We start from the raw sequence: 19,782 nt of genomic DNA, 5'->3' as shown, positions 1-19,782 counted from the left end.
CAGGAAGATAAACAAAGGCCCGAAGCTTTCTCAGGAATTTTTTGACCTCTGCGAGATCACAGGCTGCGTGAACTCTGAAAGATCTGTAGTTTCCAATTGTGCCAAAAGGTCTTAAATTTTTTGTGGCAGTAATCCCCTGTTCCTCTACCTGAGTGGAGCACACTGGATTCCAGACCAGGAGATCTGATGAAGTGTTAAGTTCATGTTTTGCAATAGGCTGCCAGACATCAGTGGTGCTAGTCCAGTCCGAGAGAGGGAGTAAAAAGCAGATGGAAGGGCAGAACCCAGCTCCGCAGCACAGAACCGGGTGGGCAGCCATGTGCTGTAAACTGGTCTCTTCCATCTTACCTGGGACAGGTGGTGACCATCGCTGTGTGAGGAAAGCTCTCGCTGGAGCTAACTGCAGCCGCGGTGAAGCTGGGTATACGCTCTTTGTGGGGAGCTTCTGCCATTTACTGTATATGGGGATGCGTTAGGACAATTGCTACCGCATTACGAATTCTTTCATGTTGCCCTTCTTCATAACTTTTGCTCAATTATTCACTTTTTTAAGGCACCATTATGTTTTTAACACATGCCATGTATGTTCAGTGCCACAATGTAGAAATATTTATTTCTCCTTTGAAAGTGTCTCTGGTAAATACTGCGGCTGCAGGGAATAAATTATATTCCTTTCCGCGTCACTAGCCCACAAGCAGTAAATAATCGTCCAATGTTAATTTATGTAATGGCAGGTATTAATCTTTTGAAAGGAAAGTTTGACAGAAAAACACTTGAGTGTTTCATAAATGTGTGTGGAAGGAATAAAAACCTTGATTATCTAGTTGGATTGGTTAAGACGCCTGCATACAGGGGTACTTTTTGTGTTCTTTTATCATGCAAAAAGCAACATAGCAGTTACTCTCATATTTACGATCATTAGAAACGTACCACAAAGCCAAATAATAAAAAAAGGTAGCTAACATGAGTTGTACGACCCTGTGACTTACAGCATTGACCTGAATTTCCTGAAGTGAGAGGTAGTTTGTTTCTAATCTGTTTTCATGTGGGTTGAGGCAGCATTTGGAAACACATTTGGAAAATCAGTCTCAATAATAGTATATTGTGGGCTGAGAACCCCAAAAGACCACCTTACTCTGAAAAGTGAGTTTCTGTCTGCATTTATACTTTAAAGAACAGAAACACAAGAACTTGTATTATTTTTTCCTTTCACTGTAAAAATACATTATTAAAACATGGTGGATCACAGGTGCAAATGGAAATGCTGTTGCTTCTTACCTTAATGCTCTTCTTTAGTAGCTCAAATTACCATTCACAGGGATTCAAGTTTGCTTTTAAGGCTTAGATCCCAAAGTAGCTTGTTGTGTATAACACTTTGTATGAAATGTCTTTTGCAGATGGTGGAAGAGTGGGTTGCCTGCACGCAGACTGTTACCACAGGCTGAAGAATACAGGTGTAGTCATAGGGTTAATGTGGATTTTCAGTCCAAATCCTACTTCAGTCTGCAGTTTCACTGGAATGGGTGAACTGTTCCAACTGGCCAAGACTGCTGGTTGTGCAGACAGAATCCCACCGAATGGGAATTTTAGGGGGGTGTGAACTGCAGGTTTCTCTGGAAAAAAGCGTGCTACTGTGTGTTCAGACCTGGTGCTGAAAACCTTTACTTAGGGGAATAGTCTTTGTGAATCCCAAGGGAAGGTGCTGTTGCAGCTCGTGTTCATGACTGGCACAGTCCGGCCTCTTTCCTGTGTCACTGTGTTCTGTGTGTCAGTGAAAATTTAGCAAGTGCTGAAGAAGCCACTATTTAAATATGAATGTGTACATCATTCAGAGCAATGGTTATTGATCATCTCTGACCCACAAGACTTAAGCATAAACAGTGCATCTGACATTAGGAGGGTGTGGGATATATGTGTTTCCATGATATCGAGTCCCATATGGAGATAAAAGTGTAGGAGAACTGTTTGCCTAACTTTGTCAGGGATCTTTGTGCACACTTAAATCCTCCTGAGCTCAATGGTCCTTCTCCCTGTGTTGCAGATGTTGTGCAGACATAATGCCCCTGTCTGTTCTACCAGCCTAGAGAATATGCTTTATCTCACTGGAAGTTAGTGAATTTTGTTAGCATATTATATTGCCAAAGAAAAATATAATCTTTGTTTGTATTTAACCTCAGCTCATTTAAACCACATCAGAGGTGGCTCCCTCTCAGTTGCCTGTTGGTGCAAATGGGTCAGGGAAGCACCGGGTCTTTTGTGACTATGACTTCTAATGTTTTTAAAGGGTATTTAAATTTGGTGACTCACTTTTTTTTAAAGCTAGAAAACCCTGCAACATATCCTGCTTCTGCATTTTATCTGGGTGCATGTAGAAATGGAGATACTTGGAAGAAATGCCACAACTGCCTTAACAAAACGCAATTTGTGTCATGGGGGATTACATATATTCATACTAGAAGTTTTCAGCTACGTTTATCTTTCATCAATGCAGTATAAAATAATTCTGCTTGTGTTATGGGGAAAGAGTAACTGGCCCTCTGTTTGGCGTGTATCTCCTCTTACTAAAAACATCCAGGACTGACACTGGCCTCACAGCTCTGGCTCCGAGCTGGTCTCAGGCTTGCTTCTCACGTGCCATGCAGCTTGCAGGGTTTCAGATCAAGGTGATTGTTATGTCTTACGAACAGCTTCAGTTGAGAAATAGCTACTTCAAGGAGATTTTTACAGTAAACAAATATCGTGAGGTTGATTTGACTCACTGGATTCTGAGATTTGGGAGGGATAGCTTGAAAGATAGTATTATTATCATAATCATCATTATTATTTTTACCATTATTATTCCCCCAGACCTACTCCTGATTTGCCAGGGGATCTAAGTTTCAGACTTCAACTCAGTACAGGCCCAGATGTAAGCAACGTTTCCCCATCTTACCGCTAAATTGTTTAACCATTTAGCAAAATCTAATAAATCCATTTTGGTGATTATTTTATGACCTTTTGATTAATAACAAGTAGCAATAACAGCATTTGGGGTTTGGTTTGGTTTTTGTTTTTTTTTTTTTAAATTACTGAAATTTGAGAAATATGCATGAGATACACATCAAAATTTGCTTTCCTTTAAAGCGGGAAGAATGAAACTTTTTATGACTTAGAAAATGTGGTGACGAGAAATAACGCCAGCTTGATTTCCACATTGTAAATAAGGACTTGTTAGTCAGATGGTTAATATTAGGAAATGGGAAAATACTCTTCTATGAAAAAAGCTGTATCTATTGAAAACTTTGAAGTAAATTAAATGAAACCTTAGAAATAAAATAAAAACCACAATTTCTTCTATTCAGGTAGCAAACGTTTCTCTCCAAAAATAAATGTAGATCTCCCTGTATTATTTAAGTATCAATATAGGTGACGTTCTGGTTGTTCTGGAAGTTACTTCTGCTTGCTTTCTGAAGAAGAGGGAAGAGTCACTCTTCAGCAACGACCACTAAAAGTCTTCTTCTAGATATTCACAGGGTCGTGTCCCCCCGCAAAACACAAAAGCAGGAGGAAGCCCCCCGCTCCCCATTGCGGTATATTCTGGGGCCGTTGTTGCGTAGCCCCCGGCTCTGCCCCGCTCCCCCATCGGGAGCGCTCGGTGCCCGCTGCCGGGGGCAGCCACGGCCAGACCGGGGGGCTGGGCCCCCCCGGGGCACCGGGAGGCTCGCCCCGACCGGCGGGCCTGCAGTGAAAGCGCCCCAAATCCCCCAAACCATGGCTTTGTTTGCTCCCGTTGTTTTACTTCGCCCAACCAGGCACCACGCTGGAAACAAGCGCCCGGCGCTGGCGGGAGCGGCGCCGCCGGTGCGTGCGTGGGACGGGACGGGAGCAGCGGTACCGGCCGGCTGCGGGGGGCCCGGCCCGGGGGGCGGCCCGCAGGTCCCCCAGCCCCACACGGCGACCCCGGCGGGGCGCGGGCCCGCGGCTCCGCGGCGGAGGAGCCCCCGGGCCGGGCCCGGTCAGCGCTGCGGGCGGAGCGGCCCCGCCGGCCGGCAGGGAGCGGGGCGCCGGCCCTCCCGACTCTGCCGTCGCGCCGGTTCGTCCCTCTTCCGTGGGCTTGGCTGGTTGCTTTTGCTTTCCTGCCGCCCGTCCTTCCTGCCTTCTTGCTCATTCTTTCTTTCTCTTTCTTCTTTCCTTCTCGCTTGCTCTTTTCCTCTCTTTTTTTCCTATTATTTCGCTCTTTCTTTCTCTTTTATTTTCCTTCCTTTCTTTCTTTCTCTCCCTTTCGGTTTCTCTTTTCCTAGATTTTAATCCAGTTCATCTTTAAAAAGAGTAAGTGGTGAAATCATATGGCTGCGGGCGAAATACCGATTAATGAATTCAATGTCTGTGCTAGTAGGACTGCTTTCCCCTTCCTATCGGTAATTCCTGGCTCCATCATGTTGGAGGGAGGGAGGAATGACCCGGGAGTCACTCGGGGCTGGAGGGCTGGATGTCTGCCTGTGCCCTGATACCTGTTGCAGACCCGAAGTGGGTCACGCAGGGCCACGCATTTGCCTCTGTGGAAATCGCTTGTTCCCAAGGCAAACGCGCTCCACCAGTCCGAGCCTCGGGTCGGTGAAGCCCTCACAGTTTCTTTCCTGCAGCAAAACTCCCGGTGGAAATCTATTGGGATGCTGCTGGAATTAATCATCGCTGGTGTTTTTACAAGTAATTAACGAGGATTAGACGCTTCGTTTTGAAATGGGGCTGTTAACGACGGGGGAGGTGGCGAAGGGAGATGCGAATTTCCCCTCCCGTGGGTGAGATTTGCAGGTGGGCGCGGGGGAGCCGGCCCTGCCCTCCCCGTCGGCAGCACGGCGGGGTATCGCCAGCCCTCTCGGAGGTGCATCCGAAATTCGATTGCGATCTTTATAATCATTAACAAAAAAAAAAAAAAAAAGAAGGGTAACGCACGCCTTTCCCTCCCGCCTGTCTGCAGGGGGGGACCAGCCGGTCCCCGCCGCCGCGGCCGGCTGGGGGCGTGGGGGGCAGCCCCCGGGCCGCCTGCCCTCGGCCCCTGGCCTACCCCGCTGCCAGCAGCATGTGCTAGCCTGGAGTGGCAGCTGTAGTATCGCTTACTGGAGGGTCTGGTAGTAATCAGAAAGGTGAGGAGTTAGTGAAATACATGTTGTATTTATTGCCATTTTACAGGGAGAGAGAGGGCGGCCGGTGCCACAAAGGGAGCCATTTGTAGGCTTAAGTGCTCCAGCCTTGTCCCAAGGACAGCATCGCCGGCCTGCGGGGAAGGGGATGCCGGCCCGGCCCGGGGACCCCCTCCCAGCCCGGGGCACGGCCGCTGCCTGGGCCGCGGGCAGCGGCCGCCGAAGGCCGGAGCCGTCGGGCAGAGGGGGGGGGGGGGGTCCCCGGGGTCTTTGCTCCCCCGAGGCCCCGGCGGCGGGGGCCACCTCGGATCTCCGCACCAGCGGGACCGCTCTGCCTTCGCCCGCCGCGTTCCCTTTGCCGTGGCGCTGGCAAAAGCGATCCCCGCGGATGTACCCTGGGAAGAAAACTCCTTCCGAGGGGCAGCGGCACAGAGCCTCCCTTCCCCCTCCACCCGGACAGCGGGGGTCGCCTCAGGGGTGCCTGGGGTGGTTAAGGGGACCTGGGGTGTCCTGTCCCCTGTCCCTGCCCTTACACGGAGCCTCCTCCCGTGCCGAGCCGCCCCTGCTCGGGCTGCCGAACGCGCTGTGGCTGTAAATTGATGAAAATGTAACAAATCAAAAGGGGAGGAAAAAAAAATAATAAAAAAAGACGGTGCTGAGACGTGCGGATCGGACATAAAAGCGAAAGAAAAAGGTTCAAAGCTTTCGGTGATGACTTTTCAACCTTTATTTATGTGCCTATTAATGCAATATCCATCATGGAGATACGCATCTTTATCCTTTCAACTGATATGCTGGGAATCAATTGGATATGCAGATTACATTTCGTAAGTTTCCAAATGTTAATCTCCCCGGCCCTTTGCTGGTAATTTCTTTTTTCGCCAAATAGTATTATGTTTCTGCCACACAAAAAAAAAAAAAAAAAAAAAGGCACCAAAACAATTAATCTTAAGGCTACTTGTCTCGAAATATTTGTTCGAGCCCAGGAGCCGGGCGGAGGGCGACGTTCCGGGGCCTTCCCGGGGCACCAGCACCCGGCCCGGGCTCCGCCGGGGCGGAGGAGCCTGCGGGCTCGGTGCGGCCCCGTGTCGGCGCCTGCCCCCGCCGTGCGGTGCTGGGCGAGGCGGGGGGCGTCCGAGCGGCTATTGCCCCCCGACCCTGGGGTGGGTCTGGCTCCCCCCCAGCGCTGAGCTCGGCCCGCCGCTGCCCGGCGGCTGGGTGAGCGGCCCGGCCCAGGGCCAGGCGAGCCCCGCACGTCCCCCCCCCGCGTCCCGCCGCCGGGGCGGTGGCTTCCCGGGGGGCTGCCCCCCCCGACTCACACGTAACGTCCCCGGCCACCGCTGAGACCATGGGCGGCCTGGAGAGGCTTTGCCCCGGAGGGCCCTGCTCGCCGGGCGGTGTGGCAGGGCGCTGGGTCTGCAGAGCTGCCTCTCGCTCCCGGCTGCCGCCGGCCCTGCCCCGTTCCGCCGCCCTCACCGCGGCCCCTGCTCAAAGCAGGACATTTATCGACCGTTCGTACTACTGTACACCCCCCACCCCTCTTTACTAGAACGGCATGGAATTTTCTCTGCTGTGGCGTTTTACAGGTCGGCGTCGAACCCTGGTCGCTCTCCTCCGAAAAAGTCGGTACCGGTTTGATTTAACCCGCCTCCTTTCTGGCCGGCAGCGGGGATGGACCCTCTTAACGGGGGGCTCACGGTCGGGCTGGGCCAGCGATCGCTGCGAAGACCGCAGCCCATTCCGCAGCCCCCAGCGCCCTGCAGCCGTCCGCGCCACCGGGCAGCCGCTTGCGGGCCTTGCCTGGCCCCGGCCGCCGCGGTCGGGCGGTGCGAGATCCCGCAAAAGGCGCAAACCCGCTCCCTCTGTAGGAAGGGGAAGAGGAGGGAAACCCGTGGAAGGAGACATCAGACAGCGGGTGAGACCGAACCGGCCGGCCCCGGGGCAGCCCGGGCACCCCAGACCCAGAGGGTGCCTGGGAGGTGTTTGCGGCAAGGGCAGCGTGCAGCTCGACCCAGAGATCACAGACACCCATACACGCCAGCCTTTCCTTCTCTCTTTTTCTTTCTTTCCTTCTTCCCTTCCTTCCTTCTTTTCCTTTCCTTTCCTTCTTTCTTTTTTCTTTTTTCTTTTTTCTTTTTTTCTTTTTTCTTTTTTCTTTCTTTCTTTCTTTTCTTTCTTTCTTTCTTTCTTTCCTTCCTTCCTTCCTTCCATCCTTCCTTCCTTCTTTCCTTTCTCTTTCTTTCCTGCCTTCTTCTTTCTCTTTCTCTCCTTTGCTCTTTGATTTCTTCCTCTCTGCTCCTCTCCTTCCTTCCTTCTTTCCTCTTTCCTGCCTTCCTTCTTTCTCTCTTTCTCTCCTTTGCTCTTTGATTTCTTCCTCTCCGCTCCTCTCCCAGGCACACGTTTCTATTTACGAAGCTGCACTCTCCCCTTCACCTCCCCTGCAAATAGTTAGGCAGAGAATTCCCTCCGAAACCCTTAGGAGAAATTAATGTATGCGTACAAACCCGGAAACAGTATAATTGATTTATTTCTAATAGAGGAGAAACCAGTAGTGTTATCGTTCAGAAATGATTGCCTGTGTTCTTAATGGCTCTAATTTTCACTGTCCATTTGATGTGCTGCAGGTTTAATATAGAGTGCTTACTAATCCAATTAAAAGTGCACCTGGCCTGGAAGAGCTCTGTAATTAGCAGGAGCATTTTTAGCTATTTCCACTGGAAAACCGTGAAATCATCTCTGCTGGCCTAAAGGACTGTAATATGGGGGTGGGGGCGAGGAGGGGAGGGAGGAGCGGGCCAGGCATTCGTGCCTAATCTTTTTGCCTTGAATTTCTAACAGTTCCCGCGCGGCAGGATGCGGCCGCTCCGTCGCGGCGCGCCCGGTGCCTGGTAGCGCAGGACGAGAGTAGGTGGGTGACACACCGCCTCCCCCGCCCGGCCCGGGAGCCCGGCCTGGGGGACCGGGGGGCTCGGGGGGCTCCGGGGAAGCGGGGATCGCCGGGGGGCGGCGGGGTCCCCGGGGCAGCCTGGAGGCGCCGCGGGTGGGGGGGGCGCCCCTGCACCGGTGCGATCGGCCCTTGGCCTCCGCGGGAGCGGCGGCCGGGTCCCGGTGCGGCTCGTGGCACCGGACGGCGCGAGATGGGCCTGCCCCGAGCGCGGCACGCGGGCCCACGCGCGCGCACACGCCACGCAGACGGACGCGCGTCGCTGAAGGAGCGGGGGAAGGTAACTCACAGCAGCTGCCAGGCCCGCCTCATGCCAGGGCCGAGGGGCTCCGCTCCTCCTCCTGCGCCCCCGAGGGGCCGAGGCAGCCCCTCCGCGCCCCTCCTCGCGTGGACGTGGGTCACGGCCGAGCACCGACGGCGCCCAGCCCCTGCGGCCGCGGGTGGGGAAGGCTCCCGTTCCCACGGCGGGGGCCGCAGCGGGGCCGGGGGGCAGGGGGGCGGTGGCGGGGATGCTCTTCTCCTCGTACGCGCTCCCGTGCGTCCCCGCTCCCCGTCGCGTGTTTCCCAGGCACGAATTAAATCTTAAATAGCTTCGTCTTGTTCTTTTGGGGTTTGGTTTGGTTGGGGGTTTGTTGGTTTCTTTTTTTCTCTCCTTTTTTTTTTTTTTTTAAATAACACTTCCGTCGCCTGCCTTCCTCGAGTAAAATACGCGTGGCGCAGAGCGCGGTGCCAGGGGTCCGCTGGGAGCCCCCCCGAGCGGCTCCGGGTGCCGGGGCGGTGCGGCTGCCTCGGCGCCCCCTCGGCCGGCGGCCGCGCTCCGCTGCCCGGCTCCAGCCGCGCCTCCCCGGGGCCGGGCGTTCGCGGGGCTCGCTGGAGGTTGTCTCCAAGCTCCGGCCATCGGGGTGCTTTGTACAACACACACGCGGTGTAAAATACGCCCTGACTTTTACCGCGCTGCCAGCTTTTCCTGCCGACCCGTCCCTTGCCCGTGCGGGAAGCTGCCCTGGGCAGAGCAGCGGCCGCTGCGCCCTCGGGGTTTGCGGGTTATTTTAACGCGTTTGCAAGGGGGTGGCAGCCGCTGGGTTTGGGGGCAGAACCACGGGCCAGACGCTCCCGAGCGTGCGGGACACGGGCGGCTGCGGGATCCTCCGCCCCGGCACCCCGGCGGGAGCCGGCCGGCAAACGCCGCGTTCCCCGGGCGCAGCTGCCTGCGCCGGGCCGCTGCCCTTCCCCTTCCCGCTCCCGCTGCCGGGCGGACGGGGCGGACTCCCTCGTTATTCCGGCTCCGGGGTTCCGCCTAAATAACGCGAACCCCCGCCCGCCCCGGGGCCGGTACCGGCCCCGAAACGATTGTCCTGCCCGTGAAGTGGAAGCGGAGAGGGAGCCCAGAAAAACATTGTTTGGCTCGTTTCAAAGGGGGGAAACCTGAACGATTCTCATCCTTTTGATTGATTAAGGTCTTGAATAACTTGAAGCTCGGGAGTGACAGTTACTGAATAGACTATTGCAAATAAAGAGCACTGTGGAAAGCTGGGCTGGCACTTCAGAGTGTAAAGGAGGCGAGTTTGCTGGCACTTACCAAGTTATAAATAAAAGGCCATGCACAATAGTACCTTCTTTAAGGACAGACAGTCTTTACAACACTCCTGGCGTCATATCCTGCTGTGGTCACTTCAGCTCCTAGGCAGACTTTACCTCTTTTATTTTTCCAGCAGTTTAGTTTGAATACAACAATAAATTCCTGGGAACAAACGCTTGTTAGTAAGACTTTAACACGCACCGCCTCGCACCCGTACACACCCGCATACACACCCCCGTGCACAGGCGTGTGATGCAGGGACACTCTCGTCCCATCGATTTTTTAAGGCAGAAATCCCCACGGAGATCTCACTGGCAGCTCTCCCTCCAAAACCGTTAGCACTGTTTGGTCCAGAGACCTTTCCTCGGGACGCCGAGAGATTTGGGCGCAAAATAAATAAGCAGAAGGACGGACGGGAAGAAGAAGCATTTTCTCTCACAAAAAAAACCAACCCAAAACCCAAAACAAACCAAAAACCCAAACAACAAAACGAAACAAGAAAAAGAAGGGAGATTGGTCCCCTCTACCCCCCACCACTGGTGCTCGGGGGAGCGGAGCCAGGAGACAAAGCACTTTACGGGCAGGGAGGTAGGGCTGCCCCTCCGTGCCCGGCAGCCTGGCGGGGGCGGGTGGCGGCCCCGCCGAGCCCCGGGGTGACATGGGGTCCTTGCGGGTGCGGGATCCGGGCCGCCTCCGGCTGGTGCTCCTTTCCCCGGGGCCCGGGCAGCCGTCGGGGCACGGAGCAGCTCCCCGCCGCCGGCCGCTCTTTGCCGGCGGGGACAGCTTGGGGCCGAGCCGTGCCGTACCGCACCGGGCCGTGCCGGTCACGCTGCCGCCGCGCCGGCCGGGGCGATGCGGGAGAGCCGCCTGGCTCGCCCAATCAGCGGGGGCGGCGCGGCCGGGCCGGGCGGCGGCGGCCAATCGCGGCGGCGCCGCCGCGGAGCCGCGCCGGGGACGGAGCCGATAAATGCTCCCGGCCCCGCGGCCGCCGCTCCCCGCCGCACCGGGGACAGCGCCGCCGCCGCCCCCCGCCCCCGCCCGCCCCTGCGCCCAGCCTCGCCGCCCGGCGGGGCTCCGGCCCCGGCCCCTGCCCTCCCGGTGCGGGGCAGCGCGGGTCACTGACAAAGGGGCAGCGGCGGAGCTGCCTCCTCCCCGCCCCCCGGCGGCATCCCCCACCCCCTCCCGGGACCACTCCTGATTCGGTGGGACCGGCTGACAGCGCGGATCTCTCCTAGATCAGCCCTCACCTGGATATAACCCTGCCGGGCAGCCGCCGCGATGACAACTCTGGCTGGAGCTGTCCCCAGGATGATGCGACCCGGGGCCGGGCAGAACTACCCCCGCAGCGGGTTCCCGCTGGAAGGTAAGGCCGCGCCCGGGCTGCTCCACTCGGGGACGGGAGGGCTGCCCGGTGCTGGGAGGCCGGGGCGCAGCGACACCCGCCAAGGGCCGGCGGACGGAGCGCAGCCGGGCGGCCCGCGCGGCCCGCGCCCCCGGGCTGTCAGAGCCGCCGTCCCGGGACGGGCACGGCTGGGGCCGCTGCGGGCAGGCCCGGCTGCGGGCCGGCGGCTCTGGCCTCGCACCCCGGGCGCCGTCCGTCCCTTCCGACTGGCGGGAGCGGGGAGAACCGGCCGGGAGCTCGGCGGCGCAGCGGAGCCTCAACCCGCTTTTTAAGCAGAGCGAAGGGAGCGGTTTGGGGAGCCCAAAGTTGGGGGGAAAAGTGAGGAAAAAGTTAAATTTTTTTTTAAATTAAATAAAAGCCACGCGAACGAAATCGAAATGAACTCGAGGGACGGGGGCACTCCCGGGGCGAACGGCGGAGCGGGAGCCGCGAGCGCCGGGACCCCGCAGGCTGCGGCCCCGGGGGGGGGGACGGGCGGACCCCACCGCCGCGCCCCGGCCGGTCGGGCAGGGCGCGGGTGTCCCGCACCGGCCCGCCGCGCCGCGGGAGCCGGGCGAGCCCTGACCCCCGGCTCCGGTGCGGATGCAACAGGTGAAGCCGCCCCGCCGCCGCCTCGTCCGGCCCGCCGGGGAGGCAGCGAGGGCTCCGCGGGAGCCGGCGGGCTCCGGGCGCGCTGCGGGGCGGCTGGGCGGGCGGCGGGGGGGTGTGGGGGGGCGGCGAGTTGCCTTTTACAGAAAAGCAACGACAAAACTACAATAACAAAAAAAGACGCAGCAGGATCCGAAGGAGACGTTAACGCCATTTCCCCCTCCTGCCTCCCCTCCCCTCCTTTTCTAGTCTCTACTCCTCTAGGCCAGGGCAGAGTCAATCAGCTCGGAGGAGTGTTTATCAATGGCAGGCCTTTACCCAACCATATCCGACACAAGATAGTGGAGATGGCCCACCATGGCATAAGGCCCTGTGTCATCTCTCGCCAGCTGCGAGTGTCCCACGGCTGCGTCTCCAAAATTCTCTGCAGGTACCAGGAGACGGGCTCCATCCGGCCGGGGGCCATCGGCGGCAGCAAGCCCAAGGTGAGCCCCCCGCGCCCGCCCGGAGCCGGGCAAACCCCGGCCGCGGCGGGGAGCGAGGCCCGACCGGCACTGAGCGCGGGGCGGCCGCGGCCGGCGGGAGGCGGCAGCCTGGCCGGGGACCGGGGGCACCGTGCGGGGACCGGGGTCGGGCGCAGCCAGGCACCGGGCACAGCTCACGGCACCGCCTGTTGCTCTGAAACTTTCCGAGGCTTTCAAAAATCTTGTTGGGAGTTCGTGGCAATTAATTTTTTTTTTCCAATTCAGAAAATGCAATTTGGAAAAATACCTTCTCAAACGAAAGCGGGGAGAGGGGGGTGGTTTCCCGACGCCCGGCGCGGCCGGGGGACCGATCGCTCCGGTGGCAGGGCCTGCCCAGAGCGGCGGGATCGGGCCCTCGCTTCTTTCGTTGCGAAGCGCAAAAACTTGACCTGCGTTTCTGTCCGCCTGCCTGCTGCTCCTGCTCTTCCTCTGCGCGTTTTTCAGCTCGCTCCAAAGCTGCGTGTATTTAGAGTTACACCGCTAGAAAAGTTTGGGCTCACAATAGTGCAAATATGGATTCTTGTCTTCCGATCAGCCTCCCCCTCCTCTAGCTTTTCATTCCCACAAAAGCGAAGTAAAGGCTTTAGTTTCTGTCGCAAGTTGCTGCTACATTTTTTACCCCCTTTGTTGCTTCTAAGGTAGCAATGCCCGAACTTTCCCTTTGGGTGTTAGGGAGTCTAGGTGACTAGAGGTAACTTTTTAGAAGGGTGATTTTTTTAGAAGCGTGTTAGCCGAACGAAAGGCTATTCCCAGGCGGGAGACCTTTGTTTCGTTCGGTTTCGGCTTGATTTTACGTTGGCGAGGCCACGGGAGGCACCCCCGGCGCTCGGACCTATCGGCAGTTCGGTCACGCCGCTTTTTCTTTGGCGCTGCAAACTTTATTCAGCCGAAACTTCCACAGCTTGGAGCTTCGCTGACAGAGACCCCTCCTCTAATTTCCCCGGGATTTTCTTCTCTGCCGCACGGCAGCCGGTGCTGCCTAATTCGGGATTTTTTTCTCGCCGAGGGCTCGATCCCACCTTTCCCCGACAGCCCCGGTGGAATTCCCGGGAGGTTTCCCTTCCCCCGGGGGTTGCGTGCCTTCCGCCGGCCCAGGGGTGCCTCTTCGGTCCCCTCTGACTTTTAACCTGCCCGGCCCCGGGGTGCTTCGCGGCGGGGTTGCGAGCGGGGTCGGCGCTGGCTGGCGGCGGGGCGGGGCGGCGGGCAGGCTCCGGCCGCACCGGGGGTCCCGGCGGCGGCAGCCCGGGCTCCCGCGGCCGCTCCCGGCCCTGCAGACCCTGCCCGCTCGCCTTGTCTTCACTGAAGCAGGTGACGACGCCGGATGTTGAGAAGAAAATCGAGGAATACAAGCGGGAAAACGCGGGCATGTTCAGCTGGGAGATCCGGGACAAGCTGCTGAAGGACGGGGTGTGTGACCGCAACACGGTGCCGTCAGGTACGGGCGGCGGGGGGCTCGGGCCGAGGGCCGGCGGGGGCGGCGGGGGCAGCCCTGTAGTCTGCGGGAGCGGAGCCCCGGCCGGGCTGGTGCCCGTGGAGCCGTCGGCGTTAGTACGCTGGTGCCGGCAGGCGCGTCCCGGGAGGGTTCCTGCTCTCGGCGGGGGTGTTTTCAATTAAGTGGCAACTGCAGCCCCCTCCCCTCCTCCTCCCCCCGCTTCCCCGCCGGGCTGCTGCCGCAGGACGGCTCGGGGCTCGCCGGGGACCCGGAGCTGGGAAGCGAAGGCGGGAAGCAGCTCCCGGTGCCGGTGCCGGCGGATTGCTTGCTGGACGGGGGCGGGGGGGGGCTGCGGAGCCGGGCGGTGTTTGTGCGGGTAGCCGTGGGCTTTTCTCATCACCCACGGCCCGAGCCTGGGGGGGGGAAAAAATTCTTGCGGGGCCTCTGTGCCAGCACTGGCGTGCGGTGCGGGACGGTGCCTCGGGAAACCCCCGCGGGGAGGGGAACGGGTAGCGCTACCGAAAGTCCCGACTGGTAGCAGCAGCCGGGGGGGGGGACGGGACGGGAAGGGATGACGACGGGGGATGTGGGACAGCGGCACTGATGCAGGGCTCGGCTCCACGGCCCGGCTGCCGCGGGGGGCTGCTGGGGGCGAGCCCGGTCACAGCTCTGCGCTCCCCCCGAAGTGAGCTCCATCAGCCGCATCCTGCGGAGCAAGTTTGGAAAAGGTGAGGAAGAGGAGGCCGAGCTGGAAAGGAAGGAGGTGGAGGAAGGTGACAAGAAGGCCAAGCACAGCATTGATGGCATCCTCAGTGAAAGAGGTAAAGTCCCATTTCCTCCCTCCTGCTCTCCGTGGAGCCCTGGGACTGGCCAGTGCCAGCCCCAGAGCTGGTGGGTATCACTCCCCTGCTCCCGGAGGTTGTCCTGAGGCCGGTGCAGCAGGAGGTGTAAGGCGAGGAGCTAGCCTGACAAGGTGGCTAGCACATCCCATCCCGTTGCCCCACCGGTACGACCCTGCAATGTGTGGGAATGGTGCAGAGGTGGGAGCAAAGATGGGGGTTGCCACTGGTTTGGCCTTCAATAGTAGGGAAGGAGGCCAGGGAGCAGGGGAGGGCTAGAGCCGGCTGCAGAGCCCCTGGCCCGGCCACGCAGGGGCTGCTTTCCCAGCCCAAGCCAAGCAAAAGGCCGCAGGAGAGGTGGATGTAGCCAAAGGCTGTGGATTCTTGAGTCTCTGTGGCCGGCATGCAGGGCAGGGAGCTGTGCATTTCATTCTTTCTCTTAAAACCGCTGGGAAAATCTTGTGTTGGTGGTTGGCCGGGGCTGTGAGGAGGTTGCAACCTGAACAAGGCGGAGGTAAAGTGCTGCTCCAGGGGGGAGGCAGCTGCTGCCCCTGCTGTGGTTGTGCCCGGCGCCCCGGCCAGGCTGGAGCAGAGGGGCAGGCAAGGGCTCAGCTGGGCGGCCTGTGCCTGGAAGTGGCTGCCCAGCACAGGCACAGGCACTGGAGAAGGCGAGACAAAAGTACCAAATGAGCTGGTCAAACATTTGTACAACTTTTCCAGCTTTTACAAAGAAGGCCTTCTATACACAATCTACACTTGGAGATGAACTTGGAAAACAAAGAGGGGGGAGTCCATTGAAACTCACACTTTGGCTTTGCACAGACAAAGCTTCAGCTAGCAGCAGCTTGATGTGAACAAAAGAAGGCAACCTTTTTATAATTCAAGGAGAAAAGAAGAGAAAACAGCCCCACAAAAGGCTGAGAAAAGACATTATGGGCTTGCAATGAGGGATGAATTATTCAATGAGCCCCTAATAGCTGATGCTCCACGCAGTTTTATGGACTCTGCTGTGGAAAAAGTAGCTGTTTCTACCTAGAAAATGTTTCTAGCATTTCTAGACATCTAGAGATGCCAAGTGCCATTCAGGAAGGACAACCAAAACCTGTTCTTTAACAGTAGGATATCTCCTTGTTGTGCAGGAACAAACCCAAAAGCACACCCGAAACTTGGTTTTCAACTCTGTTATTAAAGATTCCAGGGAAGCCTCATCTTCTGCCTGTCTGTGTTTGTGCAGGTGTATTTAAAACAAACAGGCAGAAGATGCTAACCAAGTCAAAGGTGAAGGCCAGAAAGCACAGTCTGATTGCGCAGTCTAGCTGCCCCGGTATGATGAGTTCAGAGCTTCCTCTAGTATCTCCTTCGGCAGAGGACTGTCTCGAGAGGGGTGCGCAGCAAGGGAAACTCGGTGCCCTAGTTGTTGAAATAACTAGCGTTTCTGCCTTCCTGAATTTCTCAACAGAGATTAGAAACAGAAGATAGGAAGCCTTGATAATCTCCCTGCTTTATGGAACAAAGAGTAATTAATTGAGACTGCAAGAGAAAAAATATTATCGATATAACCCACCCCTCTACTTCTCTTTGAAACAGTCTTCCTGTTCTTTGAGTCCCCGCTTTTTAAAGTGGGGCTCCTGATCTGCCATAAATCAGTGTCTGGGCAAACGGCTGCTGCCCTCCAACCCCGGGGGAGCCCCGAGACTCTTGTGGGGAAAGCGCTGAGGCTGGCCTTGCTGCAAAGGGGGGGGCTGGCTTGTGCCCCCACCACAGTTGTATGAGGAAACTGCATTCTGCCCTCCTGCGTACCCTCTCCTCGCTTTCTGTGGACACAAGTGTCCTACTTTGCTTTTGAGTTCAGTCAGTGGCAAAATTCCCCTTGACTAAATGGGGTAGCGCAGCCCTATCCTGTCCTTGCACATGCAGGATTTTGCTGCATGAATGTGGTCGAGCAGTTCCGTGCAAACGGCCGCTTGATAATCCCGTCTGTTCTGTGACAGTGCCTTGGAAGGTTTGGCAGTTGGAGGGAGAGTGTGCTCTTCTCCCCAACCCGCCCCCCCCCCCGCCAGCAACGCCTGCTCCCCCTCCTTGACTAGCAAGCTGTTGCTTAATCTTATTACTGGGGTGGCTGGGATGCTGCGGTGTGAGAGCTGCTGCTTGAGAAAGGATTTGTTACCATACACATACCTTATGTATAGTGTGGTACTACAGGGACGACACAGCAGTAAGCTCATGACAAGAAAAAAATAGCTGTAAAATAAGTCCATCACTACTTGGTGTATCTGGCCAACAAAAAGGTTTTGCTTCAGCTCCCATTGCCAGCAGAGGAGCTTCAATTTCACTCCATCTATAAAAGTCATCAGGTCAGATCCTGCTCTCTTACTGAAATAACTGGCAGCACTCCTGGGGATTTTGATGCTGCAGGATCATATTTGCCTGCGCCCACCAGCCTGGCTGCAAGGCTGTGGCAGGGGGTGCCTGCTGACAGGGTGCCTTGGATGCCCTCTCTGACACTCGGGTTGCTTGCAGGACATCCGAAGGTTACCCCGGTGGTGTGCAGCAAAACCCTTGTGTGGCAGGGCTCTCCATGGGAGCACTTCACATTACGGCATGAAAAAAGCCTGAAGTCTTTTGCAATATGAGTAATTTTTATAGCTCTGGTCTCAGAGGCTCAAGGTGTTCCGGTAGCAGGAATGTGGGTGCAGGGAGACGTAAGGGAAGGCTGTGGGACAGGTCAGAAAGCAAATCCTGGGGCTGAGTGTGGAGCAGGGAATCGCTCCCCTGCTCAGGAGCACACAGTGCTGGGTGTTTGCTGACATTGCCCGAAATCCCCTCCTCGCCATGGGCATTTGGGTGGCTTGGGGAAAGATGTTTTTTTTCCAAGGGCAAGGATAACAGTTGTCGTTTTAATGGTACCTAATTCAAGATTTGGGGAGTACTTAGAGCAGAGCAGGACTAGAGAGAAGAGAAACATGGTTGTTTTGAAAAATGTGCAATAGAAGTGGTATGTCATGTGGCTTGGGATTTCTCCCATCACATATATAAATGCAGGTAAACTTCCCTGTGCCCTGCTGTGATTCTGTTTCAGCCTCTGTTCATGGACACTTAACTATGATTCCCTCACCGGCATTTACAGATGCTATGTGCACAGCCCACTTTGCTGTATTTCGGCACTTCTGTCAGTGTCACCCCCTACCCTGACTTCGGGCTTATATTTAAAGGCAATCTTGATTGTCACAGTGCCTATTGGGAAGCACCCAAATCTATAATGGCATATCTGTATTTCTGCATGTGTGATAAATTTTTCTTAAAGGCATAAGCTATAAATAACAAACATGGGAGAAGAACTTTTGTGCCTTTATATGGCACATCAGGGCATATTTTTAGCACAACCGCTACAGAAGAGGGAGTTGCTTGTACCTTTCACGGGAGTTGTGTGCGGCATGGTTTGCTGACTAATCTCATAACCCCCTCCATCAGATAGCTGTTGTTTGCTGGCAGAAACCGGTGGCTGTGGTGCTCAAGCGACGGGGTGTAGGGCTGCTCCTGGGGCTGCTGTGAGCGGGCGGAGTGGGCTGAGGGGGGGGGGGGGGGGCCGGGACCCCCCCGCCCGGCCTCAAAGGGGGCCTCTGTTCCCGGCCAGCGGAATTGGCCCCCGGGCCCTGTCCTGGCGGATCCTCCCCCAGTCATGCGCACCCGTCCAAAAAGGGCCCTACTCATCCCCAGCCTCTACCCTTGGCTGTACTGAGAGCAATTCAGGCTACAGCAGACTAAATTGCCTCCTTTATTTCCCTCTTACTTTCATCTTGGACCAAACCCTTCCCCCCTCTCCCTCCCCTTCCTCTTTTCTTTTTTTCTGTGTGCCTGAGGCTCACATTAATACAATTTCGGCACCACCCCTATTTTTGTGTGTGTATGTGGGGCGTTTGAAGCGGGGGGGTGGGGGGGAAGGACCTTAGCACAAAAGCCCTGCTCAGCAGCTAGAAAGTTCAAGCTGCTGCTGCTTCTCTAGCTGTGTGATGCTTTTCCTGTTTGTGAGTTTTGGGAAACATTTTTGCTTTGTACTGTAATGGAATTAGAGGACAGATGCTGACTGTAAATGGGACACGCGACTACCAGCCCCTAGCTTAAATATTTAGATGCAATGTTACAATTACTGACTTGATGCACAGGCTTTGAAGTGGTGGCACATGATCTAAAGGGTAGCTGGGGCTAGATGGGCTTGCAGATGTTTTGATTAGGGTTGGTCAGTATCACGCAGCCGGTTATTTTTAGGTTGTTAAACTAATAAAGGCAGTTTATTAAGGGACGGGATTAACATGCAGGCACCAGATACCACTTTTGAGTTGTGCCATTCATTTCTGTGTCATAGGCTGTTGGGTTAGTGGCCGGTGCATGGGACGAGGCAGGTGCTGAGTTAGGTTTTGGCTGCGATTTTCTGATGTAGGGCTCGTGTGGATTTTGCTGCAGCAGCTTGTCCCAGGGCACAGCGGTAAGAGGACTTACTGGCTGTGTGAAATACTGTTGTGTCTTAGGCTGAGAAGCACAATGTGTTCCCTGGCTCAGCGTGCCCAGTAAAGATTCACTTACTGAAATGCGATGACTGTGGCTGCAGGCAATTATCTTCTTGAGACTGGAATTTTATACAGTACTTTACATATTTGGTCAGCAGCAGGTCTAAGAAATCGCCTTGTGTAACTTGAACAGAATTTTGTTTCTGAGCCTCTCAGAGCTGACAAGAAAATAGGGCTTAATTAAGAAAAACTCCCCGGTGACTCCAGGATTTGGCTCAAGGCAGAGAACACTAACAGATTTTTCTGTCTCTTCTCCCCGTTTCTTTCCTCATATCTCAGTAGCGTGTGAGAGTCCTGCCCTGGACAGAAGCGCCAGGCGCTGCATGGGTGCAGATGGGTGCAGGTGATGCCACGCAAGCCCCCACCACAGCTTTGTTTCTTCTGCCTGACCGGTCATCACTGTGGGGCTCTGGGCCAGGCTTCTGCTTCCAAATCATTATTCTGAGCTAATAATAATAACTGATGACCTCAACGATCAATAATGACCTCGCCATCAAGCCAGAAAGCCATGTCCCAGCGTGCTGAGCGTTTTCAGAAAGGTGCTAAATGTTTGTGTTTTGAGTGACTTGAGAGTGGGGTTTGCTGCTCCAGAGATGCCGGGAGCAGCCCATGCCCTCCTGTCTTGAAGGCGAGCTTGGGGACTTTGAGGAGAGTGCTAATTGTCAGACTAACTGCACGCTAATCGCCTTACATAAGCACTGGTAATACTTCCAGCTGTGGGAACAAAGGGTGTTACTCAGCATAGCAGCGGCGCTCTGAAGTAATTACAGAAACATCATATCCCTCGCT

The 19,782-nt window shown here is 56.1% G+C and overlaps 1 protein-coding gene across 5 annotated transcripts in view; it reads left to right on the top strand.

The window, feature by feature from the left end:
* The first annotated feature begins 10,919 nt into the window (after positions 1 to 10,919).
* The window catches only part of PAX3 (paired box 3), a 79,792-nt gene continuing 70,929 nt past the window's right edge, over positions 10,920 to 19,782 (top strand). For 2 of the 5 annotated variants that reach the window (XM_055723716.1, XM_055723713.1), the window contains exons 1-4: positions 10,922 to 11,006; positions 11,883 to 12,118; positions 13,463 to 13,592; positions 14,276 to 14,410. In XM_055723716.1, coding sequence (XP_055579691.1) covers positions 10,922 to 11,006; positions 11,883 to 12,118; positions 13,463 to 13,592; positions 14,276 to 14,410 — 586 coding nt within the window. Of the gene's footprint in view, positions 11,007 to 11,882; positions 12,119 to 13,462; positions 13,593 to 14,275; positions 14,411 to 19,782 lie in introns of all 5 variants that reach the window. The other 3 variants (XM_055723714.1, XM_055723715.1, XM_055723717.1) reach the window with 3 other exon arrangements.

This window comes from Falco cherrug, chromosome 11 (genome assembly GCF_023634085.1).
Source record: "Falco cherrug isolate bFalChe1 chromosome 11, bFalChe1.pri, whole genome shotgun sequence".
Lineage (NCBI taxonomy): Eukaryota > Metazoa > Chordata > Aves > Falconiformes > Falconidae > Falco > Falco cherrug.
This window is presented reverse-complemented; position numbering and strand designations above follow the sequence as displayed.